This window comes from Aethalodelphis obliquidens, unplaced genomic scaffold (genome assembly GCF_003676395.1).
Source record: "Aethalodelphis obliquidens isolate GAN/ISIS:26980383/991018 unplaced genomic scaffold, ASM367639v1 scaffold7, whole genome shotgun sequence".
Classification (NCBI taxonomy): Eukaryota; Metazoa; Chordata; class Mammalia; order Artiodactyla; family Delphinidae; genus Aethalodelphis; species Aethalodelphis obliquidens.
This window is the reverse complement of record NW_020837951.1, coordinates 12,929,886-12,947,483: the sequence shown is the minus strand read 5'-3', so window position 1 is coordinate 12,947,483 and position 17,598 is coordinate 12,929,886. Positions and strand designations below refer to the sequence as shown.

The 17,598-nt window shown below is 54.1% G+C and overlaps 1 protein-coding gene across 2 annotated transcripts in view; it reads left to right on the top strand.

The window, feature by feature from the left end:
* The first annotated feature begins 1,131 nt into the window (after positions 1–1,131).
* DAB2IP (DAB2 interacting protein) overlaps positions 1,132–17,598 on the top strand; it is a 170,335-nt gene continuing 153,868 nt past the window's right edge. The window contains exon 1 of one of the 2 annotated variants that reach the window (XM_027104967.1): positions 1,132–1,473. In XM_027104967.1, coding sequence (XP_026960768.1) covers positions 1,371–1,473 — 103 coding nt within the window. In that variant the 5' untranslated portion in view covers positions 1,132–1,370. Of the gene's footprint in view, positions 1,474–2,116; positions 2,697–17,598 lie in introns of those variants that run through there. The other variant, XM_027104976.1, reaches the window with a different exon arrangement.

Genomic DNA, 17,598 nt, shown 5'->3' with positions numbered 1-17,598 from the left:
TGTTCCAAATGTCTTCTTTTGATAAACAGGAGTTATGTTCTTTAATGAAATGTATCAGTCTTTTTCTTGATAGTTTGAGTCTTTAAGCTCAAAAGCCTTTTGTGTCTTTAAGAAACCTTTCCCTATTAAAAAGTTTTTGCATTTAAGTTTCTTGAATCCACCTGGAATTGATTTTGTTTTATGCACGGTGTGAGGTAGAGATTCCATCTCATTTTTTTTCAACATGGACATCCAATTGCTCCATAAAAGAACATTTATAGAAAAGTCCACCCTTTCCCCAGTGGCCTGCAGCACCCCCTCTGCCGCGTATGAAGTTTCCATATATGTGTGGGTCTATTTTTGCAGCCTCTGTTCTAGCCCATTGGCCTATTTATCTATCCTTGGGCTAATATACGGTCAAGTTGTACCTTTTTAGGCTCTTAGCACCTCCTTGAATTAGAAGAGCTAGTGGCTTCCTGAGAGCATATCCATGTCTTATTCATCCTTGTGTCCCTCTCATCACTCATTACATGAACATCCATGTCATGCTTTTGTTTGCAAAGACTTTCTCACACTCAGTCTCTTGGGCTCCTGAGACTCCCTTATGCAGAAGAGGAAACTGAGGCACAGAGGTGAGGTGATTTGCCAAGGTCACACAGACAGAAGGTAGCATTCTTGTAGCATTTCGAAGCCACCTTTCCGTCCATCCCATTTTGCCTAGGCTCTGAAGACCTCTACCTGATCCTCCAGCTTTTCTGGTGCAGAATTTTCACTTTTCCTTCCTTCTTTCAGCAAGTAGATCCTGAGTGAAGTGTGTGTGCCACATCCCACTTCTGGGGAGCTCTTCCCAGTACTGGAGACCAGTAGTGAGAGTGGGACCTCGGGTGGACATTTTGTGGGAAGTCTGAGGCCTGGGGTCAGGAGGAGGAAAACCCGCGGGTTTCAGAGTCCATCTAGAGAGCCCTGTCCTGGGCGTGCCCTTGGAACCCAGGAGCTGCCTTGAGAGGATGCCGGCTTCCCTCAGGAATTAGAGGCTTCCTCCCGCCCTCCCGCCTCCCGAGGCAGGAATGCGAAGGATCAGCTTTCAGCAGCGCTGCGGCTGCCGTTCCGGGGAGCTCCCAGTGCAGGCCTTTCATGAACTGTCGAATTAACTGGTTCTGTCCGTCCAACTGGGAGAGCAGCTCTTGCTAAAAATAGCGTCCTGCCCAGCACGACCTACGCTCGCCAGGAGCCGGCCGCGACAGTCCCACCCCACCGGGAGTCCCCACCCCGGGCCTGGCCCACGTCCCACCCCCGAAACCGAGACCGAGGCCGCGGGCACAGCGTGGTCCCCACAAGTGCCGCGGAGGGTGGAAGGCCCGCGGGCTGAGGAGCGGCCGAGGCCGTCCGGCATGGGAGCCCGCGGCGCGGCCTCCCGCGCGCTCGCTTGGGCCTCCCTGCCGCTGCTGGGGCTTCCCGCCGGCGCGCTCTGCGAGGACACGCTTTACTGCCGAGGTAAGGCCGGGCCGCAGCCGGCGCGCCTCTCGCTTTTCCCAGGCACTTGATGGCGCCTCTTTCTCCTTCCCCACCCTGGGTCCGTGGCGGGGGGGCGGGGCCGAAGGAAGGTGAACGCCGGCGTCGGAACCCAAGCAGGGCTTGGGGAGAAGAGTCAGGCGCTCTCTGCAAGCTCATCTTTGGTTCGCAAAAAGTCGCAGTCTCGCCACATCTTTTGAGAAGCCTTTGCCTCCCCTTGGCCTCAGTCTTCCTATCTGGATTATGGGACAGTAAAATCGTCCAGCTTTAATTTTGACTGTGACCCCAAGAGAAGTAGGGGAACCTGCTGAAACGGATCGCAAGCATTCTGGAGATGTTTGCCCGAACCCAGATGGGATGGAGAATTTGTTGATGGAAGGGCTGGAGGTGCCCTCCCTGTGACGCCCCCCAGCCCCCCCCCCCCGCCACCGCCGTCCTCTCCCGGAGCTCTGGACCTAGCATCAGCCCACGGCCCCCGCGGGTGGAGATCAAGGGGAGACGCACAGCAAAGTTTAAGAGGTCACCGGACGCGCGAAGATCCTTGCGGGAGAGGAGAGTGTGGAGTGGAAGAGGGGTGAGTCGCAGCCCACTCCTCAGTCTGGTATCTGCATAGTCCCTGGGCTAAAGCTGGGATTTTACCTTTGAAATCCCGGGAAAAGAGCGCAGTCCGGCCACACAGAGGGGCTCAGCAAGCTAGCTGAGCCGGGGAAGGGGAGTGGGCGTGTGGACCGGCCCAGATCCGGGGCAAAAGAGGGGACCAGGAGCCTGTGCCGCGAACCGAGGGGATCTGCGCTGCCCAGTCCGGCCGGCGCGGGTAGTAGTGGGGTCGACTGGCCAAACAGGTGCGCTTCCTCCCCTCCCCTCCCCGCCTCCTCTCTGTCCGGGCCCAGCGGGCGGAGCTGCGGGTGCCGGGGCCTGCGATTGGCGGGGCTGGGCTGGCAGAGTGGCCGGGGGAGCCCGGGAGCCCAAGCACCGCGGCGCAGGCGGAGGCGCGGAGCCGGCCAGAGCGCGCTACTGCGGGGTCCGCTGCCTGCCTGGCGGGGTCCAGCGCCTGCCTGGCCGGCTCCGCTCCGCTGCGCCTGGCTGGCGCTACTGAAACTTTCGTGCGCCCCGCGACCTCGCCGCCTCGTGACTCTGGCCCTGTGCTGCTCGGGCTCCGGTGCCTTTGGGATGGCAGAGCCCAGCGGCCAGGCTGGCGAGTAGAGGTAAGAGCTAGGCCCCCGCGAGTCCGTATGAGGGGGCCTCGGGGTCTTGCGGGGGTCCTAGAGGGATCCGGGGTTCGAGGGGACCTGGGGACCCTGATGGGTGGTATAGTGGTGCCTGACTGAGGAGTGGGCTGCGACTTTGCTTTACCCACCCCTCTTCTACCCTGCAGCCCCCTATGCTGCGAGGATCTTTGCGTGGTGCGTTGACCCTTTAAACTTTCCTGGGCGCCTCTCTAGACAGCTGGGTCCTTGGGAGAGAACCGCGCGGTGTTACAAGGAAGGCAGCCCCAGCTGGGGCTCGCAGCCGGTGGGGGTTGGCTGGGGGCTTTCTGCAGCCTCCCAACCCTAACAATTCCAAGTTGTCTCCCCAAACCTCGGACCTTCCTCATCTACTCCTGGGGGTTGATGTTTGGGCAGCCACTCCTCTGTGGCCAGAGCCAGGCACCCCGGGGCACCCAAGTTTTGGGTGTTGTTTTGTTCGACCAGTAGCCACTCCTCAATTTTCAGGGGGGCGGGGTTATTGAAGTGAGATCTCTCTTCTGTTTCCTGGGCTGCCTGGAACCCTACCCTCCAGAAAACATCTTGAGCAAGCAGAGTGGGAACAGGGACCAAAGCCATCTAGGTGCCAGTCCCCAGCCTCGTAGGAACACCGTGGGCTTTTCTTGTTTCTGAACGGTCTATTCTTTTGAGCTGTCTGGCTTGAGTCATATGGAAACTGCGCCTCTCCTCTCCTGCCCTCTTTTGCTACTTAGGGGGGTAATTAATTTTGATTGAGGGTGGATAGGCAGGTAGCTTGTCACAGGTTTGTGGTATGAGGATCATCCTTTTTAATGATCATCTTTATTTCCCCTCAATGTCAAAGCCAAATGCCTTTCTGTTTTCTTGACCTAAGACGGTACACCTGAGAGTTAAAAGCATACCAAACACAGGCTTTGGAGCCCAGAAAAACCCAGCCCTGCTGTTCATTAGCTGTGTGTCCTTGGACAGGTTTCCTAACCTCTCTGAGCTCAAAGTTCCCACCCCAGGGGGATGTGGTGAGGCTTTTGTGAGGTTAGGCATGTAAAGCATCTGGCTCATAGGACAACAGCCTTGGGCTGCCCGTCTGCATCCTGGAGCTTGGGCCTTCTTGCTGCCTGAGGGACCCAGGCCCTTTGTGACTCAGTTTCCTCTCCTCTCAAAAGTTGTTGTGGACCAGCCCCTCTTAACCAGCCTTTCTGAGAAAAGTAGGCAGATGCACATACTCTCCAAGGCATGTGATTTCACTGGGTTTGTAAGCCTCCGATTTAAGACAGCCCCATCCATCCCCCTCCTTGTCATGAATTATTCGGAAGATATAAGGCCTTCTGTCTACCACTGATCTCTTCCCATCCCATTTGGATGCCTGGTGGTTACGGTTGCAAATATCAGGGAAGTGCAAGTGCACTAATTAACCAGCACGATAGGGAGAGGGGCTGACCTGTAGAACCTGGCCAAAGTCACCTTCAAGATCATCTAGCTACCCCATCCCTATTCTTCCTTCCCCGAAGCTGCATCTCCACCTGGAGAGCATCTAATCTTTTTTGCTGGGATCCTTGAGTGGCAGCCCACTAGGCAGCTGGTTTCATGATTGGGCAACTCCAGTCTGTTAAAAAATTCTTCCTGTTTGGAGTAGAAATCTGTGTCCCTGTTACTTCTACCCACTGGTTCTAGTACAACCCTTCAGGCATCTCTTATTGGCTCAATTATTCACTGTGGTCCCCTGATGCCTGGCATTCTGTTCCTTCCCTGAGGCGTTCAACACACTGAACTGAGTCTGGCAATGATCACAGCACCATTTATTGAGTGTTTATTATATGCCAGGTCCTGTACTGAGAGCTTGTACAGATACTATTTCTGTGCAGCCTTAAGGCAGCCCCATGAGGTGGAATCTTTTCTTATCCTCATTTTACATATGAAGAAACAGGTTTAGAGAGGTTAAGAGACCTACCCAAGGTCATACAACACATAAGGAGCTAGGCTGCATCCCAAAGCTAGCATCCGCTATTATCGTTACTTCTGTCCTGTGCTGGCATGCGTGTCCACTGTGCCCACACACTGTGTGTGTGTGTGTGTGTGTGTCTCAGTCTGTGGTGTTTGCTGGCAGTGCTTTTCTCACAATTACCTGGGGCCCCTATTAAAATGCAGATCTTTCGCCTCTACTCCAGACCTGGGAATCTGCACTTTTTAAAACTCCCCAGACCATTCTCACGCACAGCACAGTCTGAGAACCACAGCCCCAACGTATGCTTAGGGAAAGAATGTGGCATGTGGGTTCCAGGAGATCTGAATTCAAGTCTTGTTTATTTATTGGCTGCTCTGGGTCTTTGTTGCTGCGCACGGACTTTCTCTAGTTGCGGTGAGCGGGAGCTACACTTCGTTGTGGTGCGTGGGCTTCTCATTGCGGTGGCTTCTCTTGTTGCAGAGCGTGGGCCCTAGAGCGCGTGGGCTTCAGTAGTTGTAGTATACTGGCTCAGTAGCTGTGGCTCACGGACTCTAGAACACAGGCTCAGTAGTTGTGGCACATGGGCTTAGTTGCTCGCGGCATGTGGGATCTTCCCGGACCAGGGCTCGAACCCGTGTCCCTTGAATTAGCAGGCGGATTCCCAACCACTGCGCCACCAGGGAAGCCCTTGGCTTCACTCTTTTGAGCTGGTTACTTTCCCTTCCTGGGACAAGGTGTTATACCCCCAGTATACGGGGTGACTGCTGTCTGTGATGGGCTGTGGAAGGCTCCTGGGTGGATGTCACGCATTATGGGGCAGGCCCTAGGAAGACAGAGTGCCCTGGTGAGGCCTCTCCTGCCACAGTGGATGTGCATGGCCCTACTCGTCACCCCTCCCCCCACCCCCATCTCCCCAGACATCTGGCCTCTGCTTTCTAGAAGCACTGGTGCACCTTGGATGAAGCTCTGGTGCTGAGATTTCTCAGCACAGGTGATGGGGACCCCGGACAGGTGGGCAGGACTCCCCTCCACACACACCCCTTCCTCCTCCACGGCCCCATGATGGCCTCTGATCTCCCAGACAGGAAGTGCTGTGCTCCAGCTTCTTGGAGAGGGGAGTGGGGTAGGTCTGCCGTGTGTGCATTGGTGTTTTGTTTTTTTTAAAATATATTTATTTATTTATTTTTTAGTTGCGTTGGGTTTTTGTTGCTGTGCACGGCCTTTCTCTAGTTGTTGTGAGCAGGGGCTACTCTTCGTTGCGGTGCACGGGCTTCTCTTGCTGTGGAGCACGGGCTCTAGGCATGCGGGCTTCAGTAGTTGTGGCTCGTGGGCTCAGTAGTTGTGGCTCGCGGGCTCTAGATCACAGGCTCAGTAGTTGTGGCGCACGGGCTTGGTTGCTCCGCGGCATGTGGGATCTTCCTAAACCAGACCTCGAACCCGTGTCCCCTGCATTGACAGGGGATTCTTAACCACTGTGCCACCAGGGAAGCCCTGCATTGGTGTTTTAAATCCAGTGGAAATGCATCCTTTCCCTGGAGGGCTGCTCTGCTGGTCCGTGGGCAGCTCTAGAGAAACAGCTGAGCTGCAGCTGGCTGGGTAGGGCTGGTGCCCGGAGGGGTGTGGGGTACGGGGATCGCCTGCACCGGCCTCGGCTGGGTCCCAGTCCCAACCTCCTAGCCCTGCTGTACACAGAGCACTTGTTTCACCTTTATCCTGTTTGATCTCCTGAAAGCACCGAATTAGTAAACATCCATTCTACGGAAGAGGTCATTGGAGTCCAGGAAGCTACAGTGACACGTCCAAAGCTCTACCATCTGGGTGCATGGGGGAGATGGTAAAGTCAGAACTTGAACCCAGGCCCCTTGACAATAAGCACAGGTCTTTTTCGCGCTGCCTCCCACACCTCATTGTTTTCTGCCCCACCTGGTCGTGGCTTTGGTGCCAGAGTCCTCGCCCGGATGCTGGAAGACCTGGGTTCTGACTGGGCCACCACTGGGCTGTGTGATCCTGGGCAGGGCTGGTCATCCCTTAAAACTTTAGTTTCCTTGTCTAGAAAGGGTGGGGGGTGTTTGGTTAGATCTCTGAGATTCCTTCCAACCTTGACATACACAGGTTACCTTTTTTGTTTTTTTGCATTTCTGGGGGCAGGGCGTGGGGTTCCATGTTGGGCTCGGGGCATGGGTGAGTTGTTGGTGGGGCTGGAGAGCAGAGTGCTGCCCTGGGCTGGTTATGAAACCAGTTGGAAGGGCGTTTGTGGGCTCAGTGTCCGGGGCCCTTGGGGAGCTGGGGTGCAGTGGGGGGGGGGCAGCAGGAGGGTGCCGGGGCAGAGTGAGGTGGATTACTCTGAACACTGCAGGAGGGTGATGGTGGGAATGACTGGGAGTGTGGATGGGAGCTGAGGGGGAGCTGGGGCCCCAGTAGAGCCCCTCTCTCAGCCCAGGACAACCCTGGCTGAGAGACCAAGAGAATGTCATAGTCTCTCATCTACCTCCTGAGCCACTGCATGTCTCTCCATGGGGCGTCCCCAGCCTTCCTTGAGTCCAACCCCTCCCAACTGGAGTGTGTCAGGACTGGGGGCTTCCAGTGGCCTGCTCTCCATGCCCAGGGCAGGCTCCCAGCAGCCTGGCTTCGTAAAGCAGGCCCTTGTCAACCGCGGCCTCTGCCAGCCACCTGCCCTCAGCTCCCCGTCCATCACGCCTCCTTACCCCTCCCTGGGGGTGGGGCTCCCTGTCACCCTCCCACGGGATCAAACCCATGCTCTCTGGCCTGGCCATCAGGGCCCCAGGCCTCCTCCCACTTCCCTCCCTGCCTCTTCTCTCTCTGTTCTTCAAGCTCCAACTGTGACTCCTGTATGTTCTCTCTCAACCACTGCTTCATTGCCCAAATTCTAACTGCCCCTCCGGGACTGGCACAAATGTCACTTCTGCTAGTCTCATCGCTAAGGGGGAGACATCCCCCTGTGCGGTTCTGGTTTGTAGCTCTTATCAACTCCCTTGCTTCACACTTTGTCATCAACTTGTCCATCTCCAGAGATGGATTCTGAACTTCTTGAGGGCAAGGCCTGGCTTTATCTCTCATCTCGGTGCCCACGGAGGGGGGGGCCTGGCGAGGGCCTTCCTTGGTCTAGTAAACGCTCGTAAAACCTTGTAGAGTTGGACTGGCTTGTAATCGGGCTTGGGTTTTACGCTCCTGGCTCAGAGCTTTTTGCCTGCACCCCGCTTCCCCACGCAAACAGGTGGGGGTCCTGTCTGTCTGGGCTCTGGGTTAAGCTAGCTCCAGCCAAGGGATGCACGGAGGGATGGCTTTGGTTTTTGGAAAGGCTTTCTGCCTCCTTTGGCTCATTCTTGCTATGTAAGAAAGTCTGTTCTGGCTTTGTGGCATCAAAGACAGAGAGGCCTGGAACCAGGTCTGAAAAGGGTACCTTGTCAGCTCCCCTGCCTGCAGGCTGTACTTCAGGTCTCAAAGCAGCAGAGCCAAGATTCATCTGATTCTCTAGAATTCAGAAGAGAGTTTGTAAAGTATTTACAAAGGGTCTGCAAGGTCATGCGGATTGTGTTGGGGGCCCAGAGACATGGCCCCAGAGGCACCCAGGGATTCCCTTGACTTTTCTAGGGATGCGCAGTGCTTTGCAGTCAGAATCTCCAGGGAAACTGTCTGTCCCTGCGTTCAGCGAGGGCTTTTGAACCAGGAAGAGGCTCTCCATCGTGACGGCTCCCCATTCAGAATGAGGCTCTTGTGTTGGGGTCATTTTCCCCGCTAGTATCATTTGCTGAGAGTGAACTCAGGCAGTAGCAGGTGGGCGAGGAGGGACCAAGGAGAACAGGCTTTAGTCAACACCCACACAGCTGGGCCAGGTGACCAGGGAGGAGCTCTCTATCCCCAAGGAGGGAGCTCCCATCTCCTTGTAGGTCACGGTGGCTGTTGAAGACCCATCTTGGAGTAAGGTTCAAGGAATGCTGGAGGGAGAGAAGTGAGATCGATGATAGTCTGGGTTTAGGTTCAGATGCTGCCCAAGTCCCTTGCCCGATTAGAGGCTGGCAGGGGCCCTTGAAGTCCTGTCACCTCCCATGCTGCCCTTGTTACTGAATGTCCTGCTCACTTTTGTTTTCTCAGTTTACCTGTCTCCGCCCCTGCCTCTGCCCCTGGACTGAGCATCTCAGCACAGGTGCCTCAGGGTTGGCTCCTCTGGGTCACCCTAGGTCGCACCTCCTCAGAGGGGGAGGGGAGGGAGCATGGAGGTAAATGAATAAGTAAAGGAGTGATGGTCCTTCTCAGCATCTTTGGTGACCCTGTCTGACTGTCACTGGCTGGAGAATATGTGACAGCTGAGTCCACCAGGAAATGGCTGTCTGACGGGAGCAGTGAGGACCCAGCCAGACATAATGGAAGCTGGCTCTGGATGGAGCCGCGATCTCGGAGCCTTTCCCATCCATCAAAGCTGGCTCTGCTTCCGCGAGGAGAGAATTCCCAAAAGCCTCCGCTGGCCCCCTGATAGGGATCTGCAGGGTGTGTGAGGGATTTGCTTTTCAGCCAGGATGTGGGGAGTTAAAAATAGGCATCCTAATCCCTCGGGTCTGTGTCAGACTTGAGGCTGCTCAGGGCCCTTCGGCTCCATTATCTCACTCGAGTGGCTTGAGCCGCTGACGTGGGTGGAGGTCGGGCTGCCCATTTTATGAAGGAGCATGTGGCGGCATGCGCCCAGTTTCTGCTTGAGGCTGTGCTCTGTATTTGGTGGTAGAACCTAGGTCTGTTCCCTGGGCCCCTGCGAGGAGCCCAGTTAAAGTCTAAAGTCCACAGGCTACAGGAGGGAAGGGGGTTGATTGAAACAATAGCGGTAGATTACTAAGCGAAGCAGCAGCGAGGAAGACGCAGGCTGGATCAAGGCCCCAGGGCTTGGGGGGCAGTGGGAGGCTGTACGTGCTGGAGCGGGAGTGTGTGGGGAGGTGGGGGTAGTGATGAGAGTGAAGCACAGAAGTACCATCGAGACGCCAAGTCGGACCCCTTGAATGTCATAATAAGGCGCGTGAACATGATACTGTAGGCAACGAACGGGGAGCCATTGAGGATTCCAGAGCGCAGCAGTTAATGCTTTATCAAAAGTGCCGTGTGATGGCGTGCTCCCCCGGCTTTGCTATGGGTGTCTCGTTATGGTGTTTGGTAGAGCAGATTTTTTTTGCCAGGGCGGGGTGGGGGGTGGGGCGGGGAGGGGGCGGGGATTTTTTTTTTTTTGGCTGTGCCACGCGGCATCTGGGATCTTAGTTCCCCAGACCGGGGATGGAATCCGTACCCCCTGCAATGGAAGCGTGGAGTCTTAACCACTGGACCACCAAGGAAGTCCCGGTAGAGCAGATTTTTATTTAAATCCTCAGAAGACACCCTGTCCCTCCCCACATCTCCTTCTGGAACCTGTACTGTAGAGGAGGGAGACTCTCATTTTCTGCTGCCTCTGGGTTCTGGAGCAAAGTCTATATCTGGGTTTCTCTGCTTCTTCCTGTTTCCAATCTAGGTTCTCCTGGTTGTCTGTCTATCTGTCCTTGCCGTGGTTGGAGGAATTAAAGGAGAGGGAGGAGGCGGTGGCTGAAGTTGAGGGAAGGCTCTTCTCTCCTGGCCTGATTCATTGAAACTTTTACAGGCTGCGCTAGTGCCTCCTTGCCCCTGGCAAGCTCCCAGACCACCAGGCTCTCCTTCCACACATTTTAGTGCCCTTTGTCCTCTAAACCATACCTTTATTAGCTCTTTGCTCTTTCCCCAGATAGGGGGAGACCCTGGTGGGCAGGATGGGAGATAAACCAGATCTCTCAGACCGTTGAAAATCTGTCGTCCGCCCATTTTAGAGTTGGGCAGACAGAGGCCTGGGTTTGCTGGGACTCAGACCCGATCTCCAGCCCTGTCTTGGGCTTTGGCTGCAACACTGTTGTGCTTTTCAGAGCCACTCTGCTTCTGAGCTCCAAGCGCAGGGATTCCCAGCTCTGTGTGAATCCTGGTTCTGCAGCCTTGGCCCCTCCTGGGGCTGGGAGCCAGCAGCGCCAAGCCTGCGGGTTCCCGGCGAGGGCTCTTGGCGTTGTCTTAGTCACAGGGATGAGATCACTACTCACCTCGGGATGGGGGAGGATGCCAAGGTTTGGGAACTTTCACTCTGAGCCACTTGTCGATTGTGTGTGTGTGTGTGTGTGTGTGTGTGTGTCTGTATAAGAAAAACAAACCTGTGGGTTGGGACTTTGTACTTGGCCTGTGAACTGTGGACCTGGAAGCTGCTGGGCCATGACAAGCTCCTGGACTCTGCTGTCTCACAGATTCCAGGAGAGTGGCTCTGTGTCGAGACAGCTTGAACCTGGTTTTAGCGTTTGTTCTGTCTCATCCTGGCTCTGTGCAAGAGGCAGGACCTCCCTGGGCTGTAAAAATCATTCCTGGCAGCTCACACTTTCTGAGTACTTCCCATGAGCCAGGATCTGGGCTCAAGACTTTCCCAGGATCAGCCCCTTTGATTCTCACAACAGACCTGCGAGGTCCTGTTATAATCTCCATTTTGCAGATGAGGAAGCTGAGGCCCAGAGAGGAGGTCACCCAGCTTGGACAGGGCAGAGGTAGAGTTTGAATGAAAATCTTCCCCACTCCACAACTCGAGGTGTCAGTCACTGTGCTTCTCTGCCCTCCAGCTGCTGGGATAATTCCTGTGGGATTGTGGAAGCATAAATACCAAGAAATTAGGTGTGATTAAGCAAGTAAGGAGCAGGAAAGGGGTGAATGAGGAATCCTAGATTGACATCATCCCCCATATTCCCCGTCCAGCACTGGCCGCGAGCAGTCAGAGATGGGGAACAGAGGAGAGCAGGTACGGCTGTATCCAAGCTCCAGGAGGAAAGGGCACATTAAGCCATTCCTGGCTTGTCTCTTTCCAACCCCTGTAACTGTTGGCTTTTTTGATGTTAATTCCCTTCCTATCCTCCCCTGCCCCCCCTCCCCTCCCGGAAGGTGCCTTTAAGGCAGGATGGTTGCTGGGGTTGTTTCCCTTTGAGTGGAGTGACCAATACTGTGTTGATTCAGATTTGGAACAGGGGTCTGTTGTTGGCTGCTGAATCCTGGGCTTGGGGTGGGAGGTGGGGAAAGAGGCAAGCAGCTTGTTCCCACCCCAGAGGGGCCTGGTATTTTGGAGAGGCTAAGGGTAGGGGCTAGTCTGGGGTCCATTAAACAGACCTGGATTGGAGTCCTAGCTGCTCCACCTACCAGCTCTGGGGCCTTGGACAAAGTTACCTCACTTCTCTGATCCTCGGTATTCTCATCTGTCCATTTGGAATAATAATAATCCTTATCTGCTAGGGCTGTTGTTAGGCTAAAACTAGACATGGAGCCAGGGAACACGGTACAATGTCTGTGCCTTGTAAACACGTAACAAATGCTAGTGGTTTTGTTCTTACTTATCACTGTTTGCATTATTGTTACCGAGGGCCTTCTCAGTCAGCTTTACATTGGTCTTGGGATACTCTGGCCAATGCCCTTTCCAAACTTACTGCCTCTGGGAAGGCAGTTTTGGGTATGGAAAAGTCTGATATAAAGAGACTATATGAATTACTTATTTATTTTTTCTTGTAAAGATACAGGGTGACTCAAATCCACCAAACAAAAAGGTTTTTGAATGTGGGTTTTTCAGTGAGCTACAGGGATGAATAGAGAAAAGGTATGATAGAGGAAGAGATTTCTTTAAGATGAGATTTCTTTAAGATGCTGGAAATGCACAGCATTCACATTACACTAGAGCTTGTTTTTGCTGGTTAAGTTGCTGAGGTGAGTGTATGTTGAAGCATACACTGAAGCAGCCCTGCTGGGTGAAGGGGGTGGGTGGAGAGATTCAAACCAATGTGAGGTTCGGCTCCCCCCTCCCTCCTGTGAACCTCCGGGGTCCACTCCTAGGGAGAAAGCATGCCCAGTCTTGGAGAGGCCACAGGTTGGTGTGGGGAGGGTGATGTATCAGGGGGGCTTCCTGGAGGAAGTGGTGCTGGAGGCGGCTGCCCTGGTTTCTGCAGACAGGATTGCAAAATCACTTCTCCCAAGCTTGCCTGGGTCTCTGTGGCAGCCCTGCAGCCCCGTCAGCTGGGAGGCCCCAAGCCTGGCAGTCAGGACACTTGGGGAGGAGGGGGGGTGATGTCCAATCCTAGCTCAGTTTCCCCCTTTAGACCTGTACATCCCTAGAGCCCCTTTATCTTGGGCACGCCATTAAAAAGGCAGGGGAAGGGTATGGATGAAGATTTGGGTTTGAAATCAGAGCTCAGTTTGTCACTTCCATCGTGTGCCCTCAGGCAAGTCATTTCACTGCCTGTGCCTCAGTTTTCCCATGTGTCATATGAGGATAATAGTGACCACGTCACCGAGTTGTTTTGAGGCGTCGGTGAGGTAATGCAGGTAAAGTGCTTATCACAGAGCTGGCTCAGGGCAAGTGCCTGTCATTAAAAACTGCTGCCTGCCTGCTGTCGTTTTTAGCTTGGGACACACCTCTTGGCCCTCGCCTCCCCTCCGCCAGAGATCCTGTTGTTGACATCCTCCTCACTAACTAGTGCAGGGATTTTAAGTATTTATATCCTTGCTGGAATTTCTCTTTGCATTGTCTAGTTAATTACCTAATTGAATGGAGGCAAACAATTTCACTTCCTTTCCTTTGCAAGCGCAGGAAATGGCCGGTGCCTTCTTTTCTGTGATTGAGATGATTATTGAAATATCTGATGAAGAAGATGAACAAGCCTTCCCGCCTTCAGAGGTCGGCTCCCTCTTAGACTAGCTTAATGGGCCCCATAAATCAAGCTGCAGCCACGTGCTTGGGAAACATACATCTTGTTGAGGATGTCGATGGTTTGGCCGCTGTTTCTTTGGATGCCAGCATGCTGTTTGGGCACCTTCTTGCCCGTTCCCGGAAGGATGGTTGATAAGACTTCTTTTTAAATATTCAGAACTAACGACCTGTGTACGTATTTGGGGAGGACTGGCCGATGGAGTATAAATCAAAACCAAGGCGTAGGGAGAAGGTGTCACATGGCAGGGAATCACTGACTCTAAACACGTTGCTGGTGTTGGTGGCGTTGGGTTCCGCCCTGCCCCTCGTGGCCCTGGGGCGGAGAAGTGCTGTGGTTAAGGGCATGGGTTCTTTTTCTTCTTTTGGCCGCACCTCGTGGCTTGCAGCATCTTAGTTCCCTCACCAGGGATTGAACCTGGGCCCCAGCAGGGAAAGCGCCGAGTCTTAACCACTGGACCGCCAGGGAATTCCCAAGGGCATGGGTTCTGAACTTGATGTCCTGGGGGCTTCCAGTCCTTGCCCCGCCACTCAGTAGCTGCATAAATTGGCATAGTCATTTAACTTGTCCTTGGCTCTGAAGTGACGGGGGTATAATAGATCCTGCTTCATAGGAATTGTAAGAATTGTTCTACACGTATGCCAGCACACGGTAAGTACTCATACAAGTAAGCCATTGTTTTTATTTAAGGATCTTAAAAAATTCCTTACTTTGTTCTTTACCCCAAGACCCTCCCCATTTGTTTTACCTCATTCTGTCCAGATAACAACGAGAACCAGCATGCCCAGGCTTCTCCCACCTCTGGGCTCCTGCTGGCCAGTCCCCTCTATTTGGAATGTCCCTGTCTTTGCCCTTCCTTGTTCCTTCAGAACTTATCTCAAGCACTGTGCCCTCCGTGAAATGTTCCTAGAGCTCCCACCCCACCAGCCGGTCCCCCTTAAATGCCTTATTATATCCGTGTTATGCCTTTTGTCTGCAACTATTGTTGGCCCAGGTATGTCCCTTGGAATGGCAGTCTGGAGGATACTTTGTAAAAAAGGAGTTTTGGGAAAGGCTGCATACTTGATGCCCATTTGTACAGTACCAACCCACAGTGGCAATTTTAAAGGCTCTGAGAAGTTCTGCAATGCAGAAATCTGTCGAACTTTGTTTGCCCCAGAACTCTTCAAACCTCTGACCTTAGGACACTTTCTTCCTGGAATAACTATTGACAAAGCTTTGTGACCTTCTTGGGGGATGTGGTGTTGCAGACATCTATATAGTAGTTTGATGGTGTCTCCCCATTTGACAGTCAAGGAAACCAAGTAACTGGCCCCAGGTAAACCTGTGTGTGTCTCCATCAACTCCTGGATCAAGTGGCAGGTCCTTTATGTGGGTGTTCAGGGCCAGGGGGCAAGGAAGGGCTGGCTGTGACCTGCTCTCAAAGAGCATTTGGCCTTGTTGAGGGAATGGGATGGACACATGAAACAGAGAGAGGTTAACTGCCAAATCATGCATCCCTGAGCCTGTGTGTAACAGGAGCCCTGGCGCAGTCCGCATCCCTGCCCAAGGAAGGACACGAGAGTCAAATGTCCTCTGTGAACCCAGCACTGACCCCAGCGCCTGGGACCCCGGAACTCGGCCCCACCTGCCTCCCCCAGCGATCCCCATGGGTTCCGTGCCTCCACAGTGCTTTGGTCCCGCGGGGGCACAGCTGAGGGAGGGGAGAAGAGGCAGCAGAGAAGAGAAGAGCCTTCTGTTTATCAATGCACAGTCTCCCCTTCCTTTCTGGGGAAAAAATGCTCTTTCTGATTCCTCTTTTATTATGGGAAATTCTCAGGGGAGCAGTTACCTGACAGTGGGAATTATCTACTGTCTTTATTCTAGTGCCTGTCTGCCTAAATTCCTTCTTGGAGTAATTGCTTTTGGTGATTCAGAGCTGCTGAATATTGTTTTAGGAGAGGGTGCCTGTGCAGAGGCAGGGGGATGTCCACAAATGTGTTTTCAAGGGTGTTGTGGGCGGCCAGCGGCGCTGCTGGTGGTGGTGAGGGTGGTGTGGTAGATGATACAGTTCTTGCCTTTGAATCGGTCCCCTCTCATACTGACAGTGCACGGGTGGCACGGGAGCTCACTTGACTGTGGAACTGGGGCAGGTTTACTGTAGGAAAAAGAAGAGCTGAAAGGCAAGTGTCAGATCTGATGGGTTTGGTCAGCCCTCACCTTGGGCGTTTAGTCCTGGCCATTGGCCCCTGCCTGACCCTGACCCTGGCTGTTGTCATGTGGCCTCCCGGAGGGCCAGGGAGAAAGTGGCGACTCCTAGGAGAGCCTTGAAGGAGAGCAGCTGCTGTGAATCGGCCTGCCCGTCCCTCTGGGCAGCCTGAAGTGCTGGCCCTGGACCCTGCTGCCTGGGGCACTGCCGTCCCCTGGGAGGGGAGGGCAGGTCAGGGTGCCTGCTTAGTGGGATGCTGAGAAGGGCATGAAGGGAGGATCTCAGCGCGGGGCTGGGAGGTTTACCTGCTCAGTGGATAAAAAGGCAAGTGTGGGCATTTCCTCCCAGAAACGATCCCCAGCAAATGCCCAGAAAAGGCCCAATTTCAAATGAGTGAGTGTTCTAGACGTGGCAGGGAAAGCCTGGATTACAAGGTTCCTCAGGTTTCTCACCTGGAGCTTATAAGGGCGGGGGCCGGGGGCAGCATGGTACAGGGGCTTCAGTGGAATCTCTCCACCCCCCACCCCTCCCTCACCCAGGGAGAAGGAGCGTCCAGCCCCAGAGGTGGCCTGTCCTTTGTCTTAACCACTGCCCTCCCCCGCTCCCTCCGTGAGACCTGGACACTGCAACTCCCTGCCTGGGGGTCACATGGCATTTTCCTCCCCATTTTATAGATGAGGGAGTCGAGGCCCAGGGTGATCTGTCCAAGCTTCCACCGGACTCCCAGTCTCCTGACTCCAGGTCCAGGACCCCTGAGGGCTGTAGTGGGGGGGTTGGGAGGCTTAGCGGCAGCCCATCGGAGGAGGGGATGAGCCCTTTGAGGGGAGAGTGGTTTCTCTTGTTCCATCACCATCTTAGTTGGAGTTGGTTCTATGACTGGTTCCTTGAGTCTGTGTAACCATCTGTTAGACTGGGAAACTCCTGAAGGACAGGGACCCTTTGTCACCCTGGAATCACCCCTCAGTGCCCAGCTTGGTGTGTGTGTGTGTGTGGTCAGCTAGGGGTCTCTCAGGCATAAGAGGCAAAGATCCCATCAAACTGGCCAAATTTAGAGGGATGTCATGGGCTCACATATCCACAGAACCCAAGGAAGTGCAATGGACCGTAACTGAATGAGCTAGGCCGTGATATCTGTTTCTCTCCTCTCACTCCACCCAGTTCTAAGCTCTGTTTCTCCACTGCAGTGGGAGTGGAGGAAGTGGGTCCCCAGGGAAGATTGGGGCACTGGCCCCAGAAGAAGAGGGAGCAAACACAGGCAAAAACAACAGAAAGCCCAGAGACACGATGCACATGTCATGAATGGCTGGTAAATTCAATGGATTTTTGTAGACACTTTTTTTTTTTCCTCCAAAGAAGGAATTTACATTGGAGGCACATCATATCCTAGAACAAAACCAAGCAGACCCTGGGCCCTGAGAAGGATCTGAAGACACAGCTTGGCTCAGCAGGAAAGAGCGGCGTAATTGATTAGTGAAAGGGGTCTGCGCCTCGCTGGGAGAGGCAGGGTCTGCATGTGCTCTGAGGGCCTGGGTGCCATCCCTTGTTGGGTCTGGGTTTTGGTGTTATAGGTGCTTTTTTTTTTTTTTTTTGGCGGTACGCGGGCCTCTCAGTGTTGTGGCCTCTCCCGTTGTGGAGCACAGGCTCCGGACGCGCAGGCTCAGCGGCCATGGCTCACGGGCCCAGCCGCTCCGCGGCATGTGGGATCTTCCCGGACCGGGGCACGAACCCACGTCCCCTGCATCGGCAGGCGGACTCTCAACCTCTGCGCCACCAGGGAAGCCCTATAGGGGCTTTTAAGGTTTGAAAACAACTGGGTTGAAACTAAATAATGTCGAAAGACTCCTCCAAACTTCAAAAGACCAAATACATGTGCTTGGAAGCCCTTTCTGGCCATACGTAATACTGTCCTACGGAACCGACAGGTAAATTGTAATGAGATAGGACATGATGAGGGGTGATGGTTGGAGGCTGTGC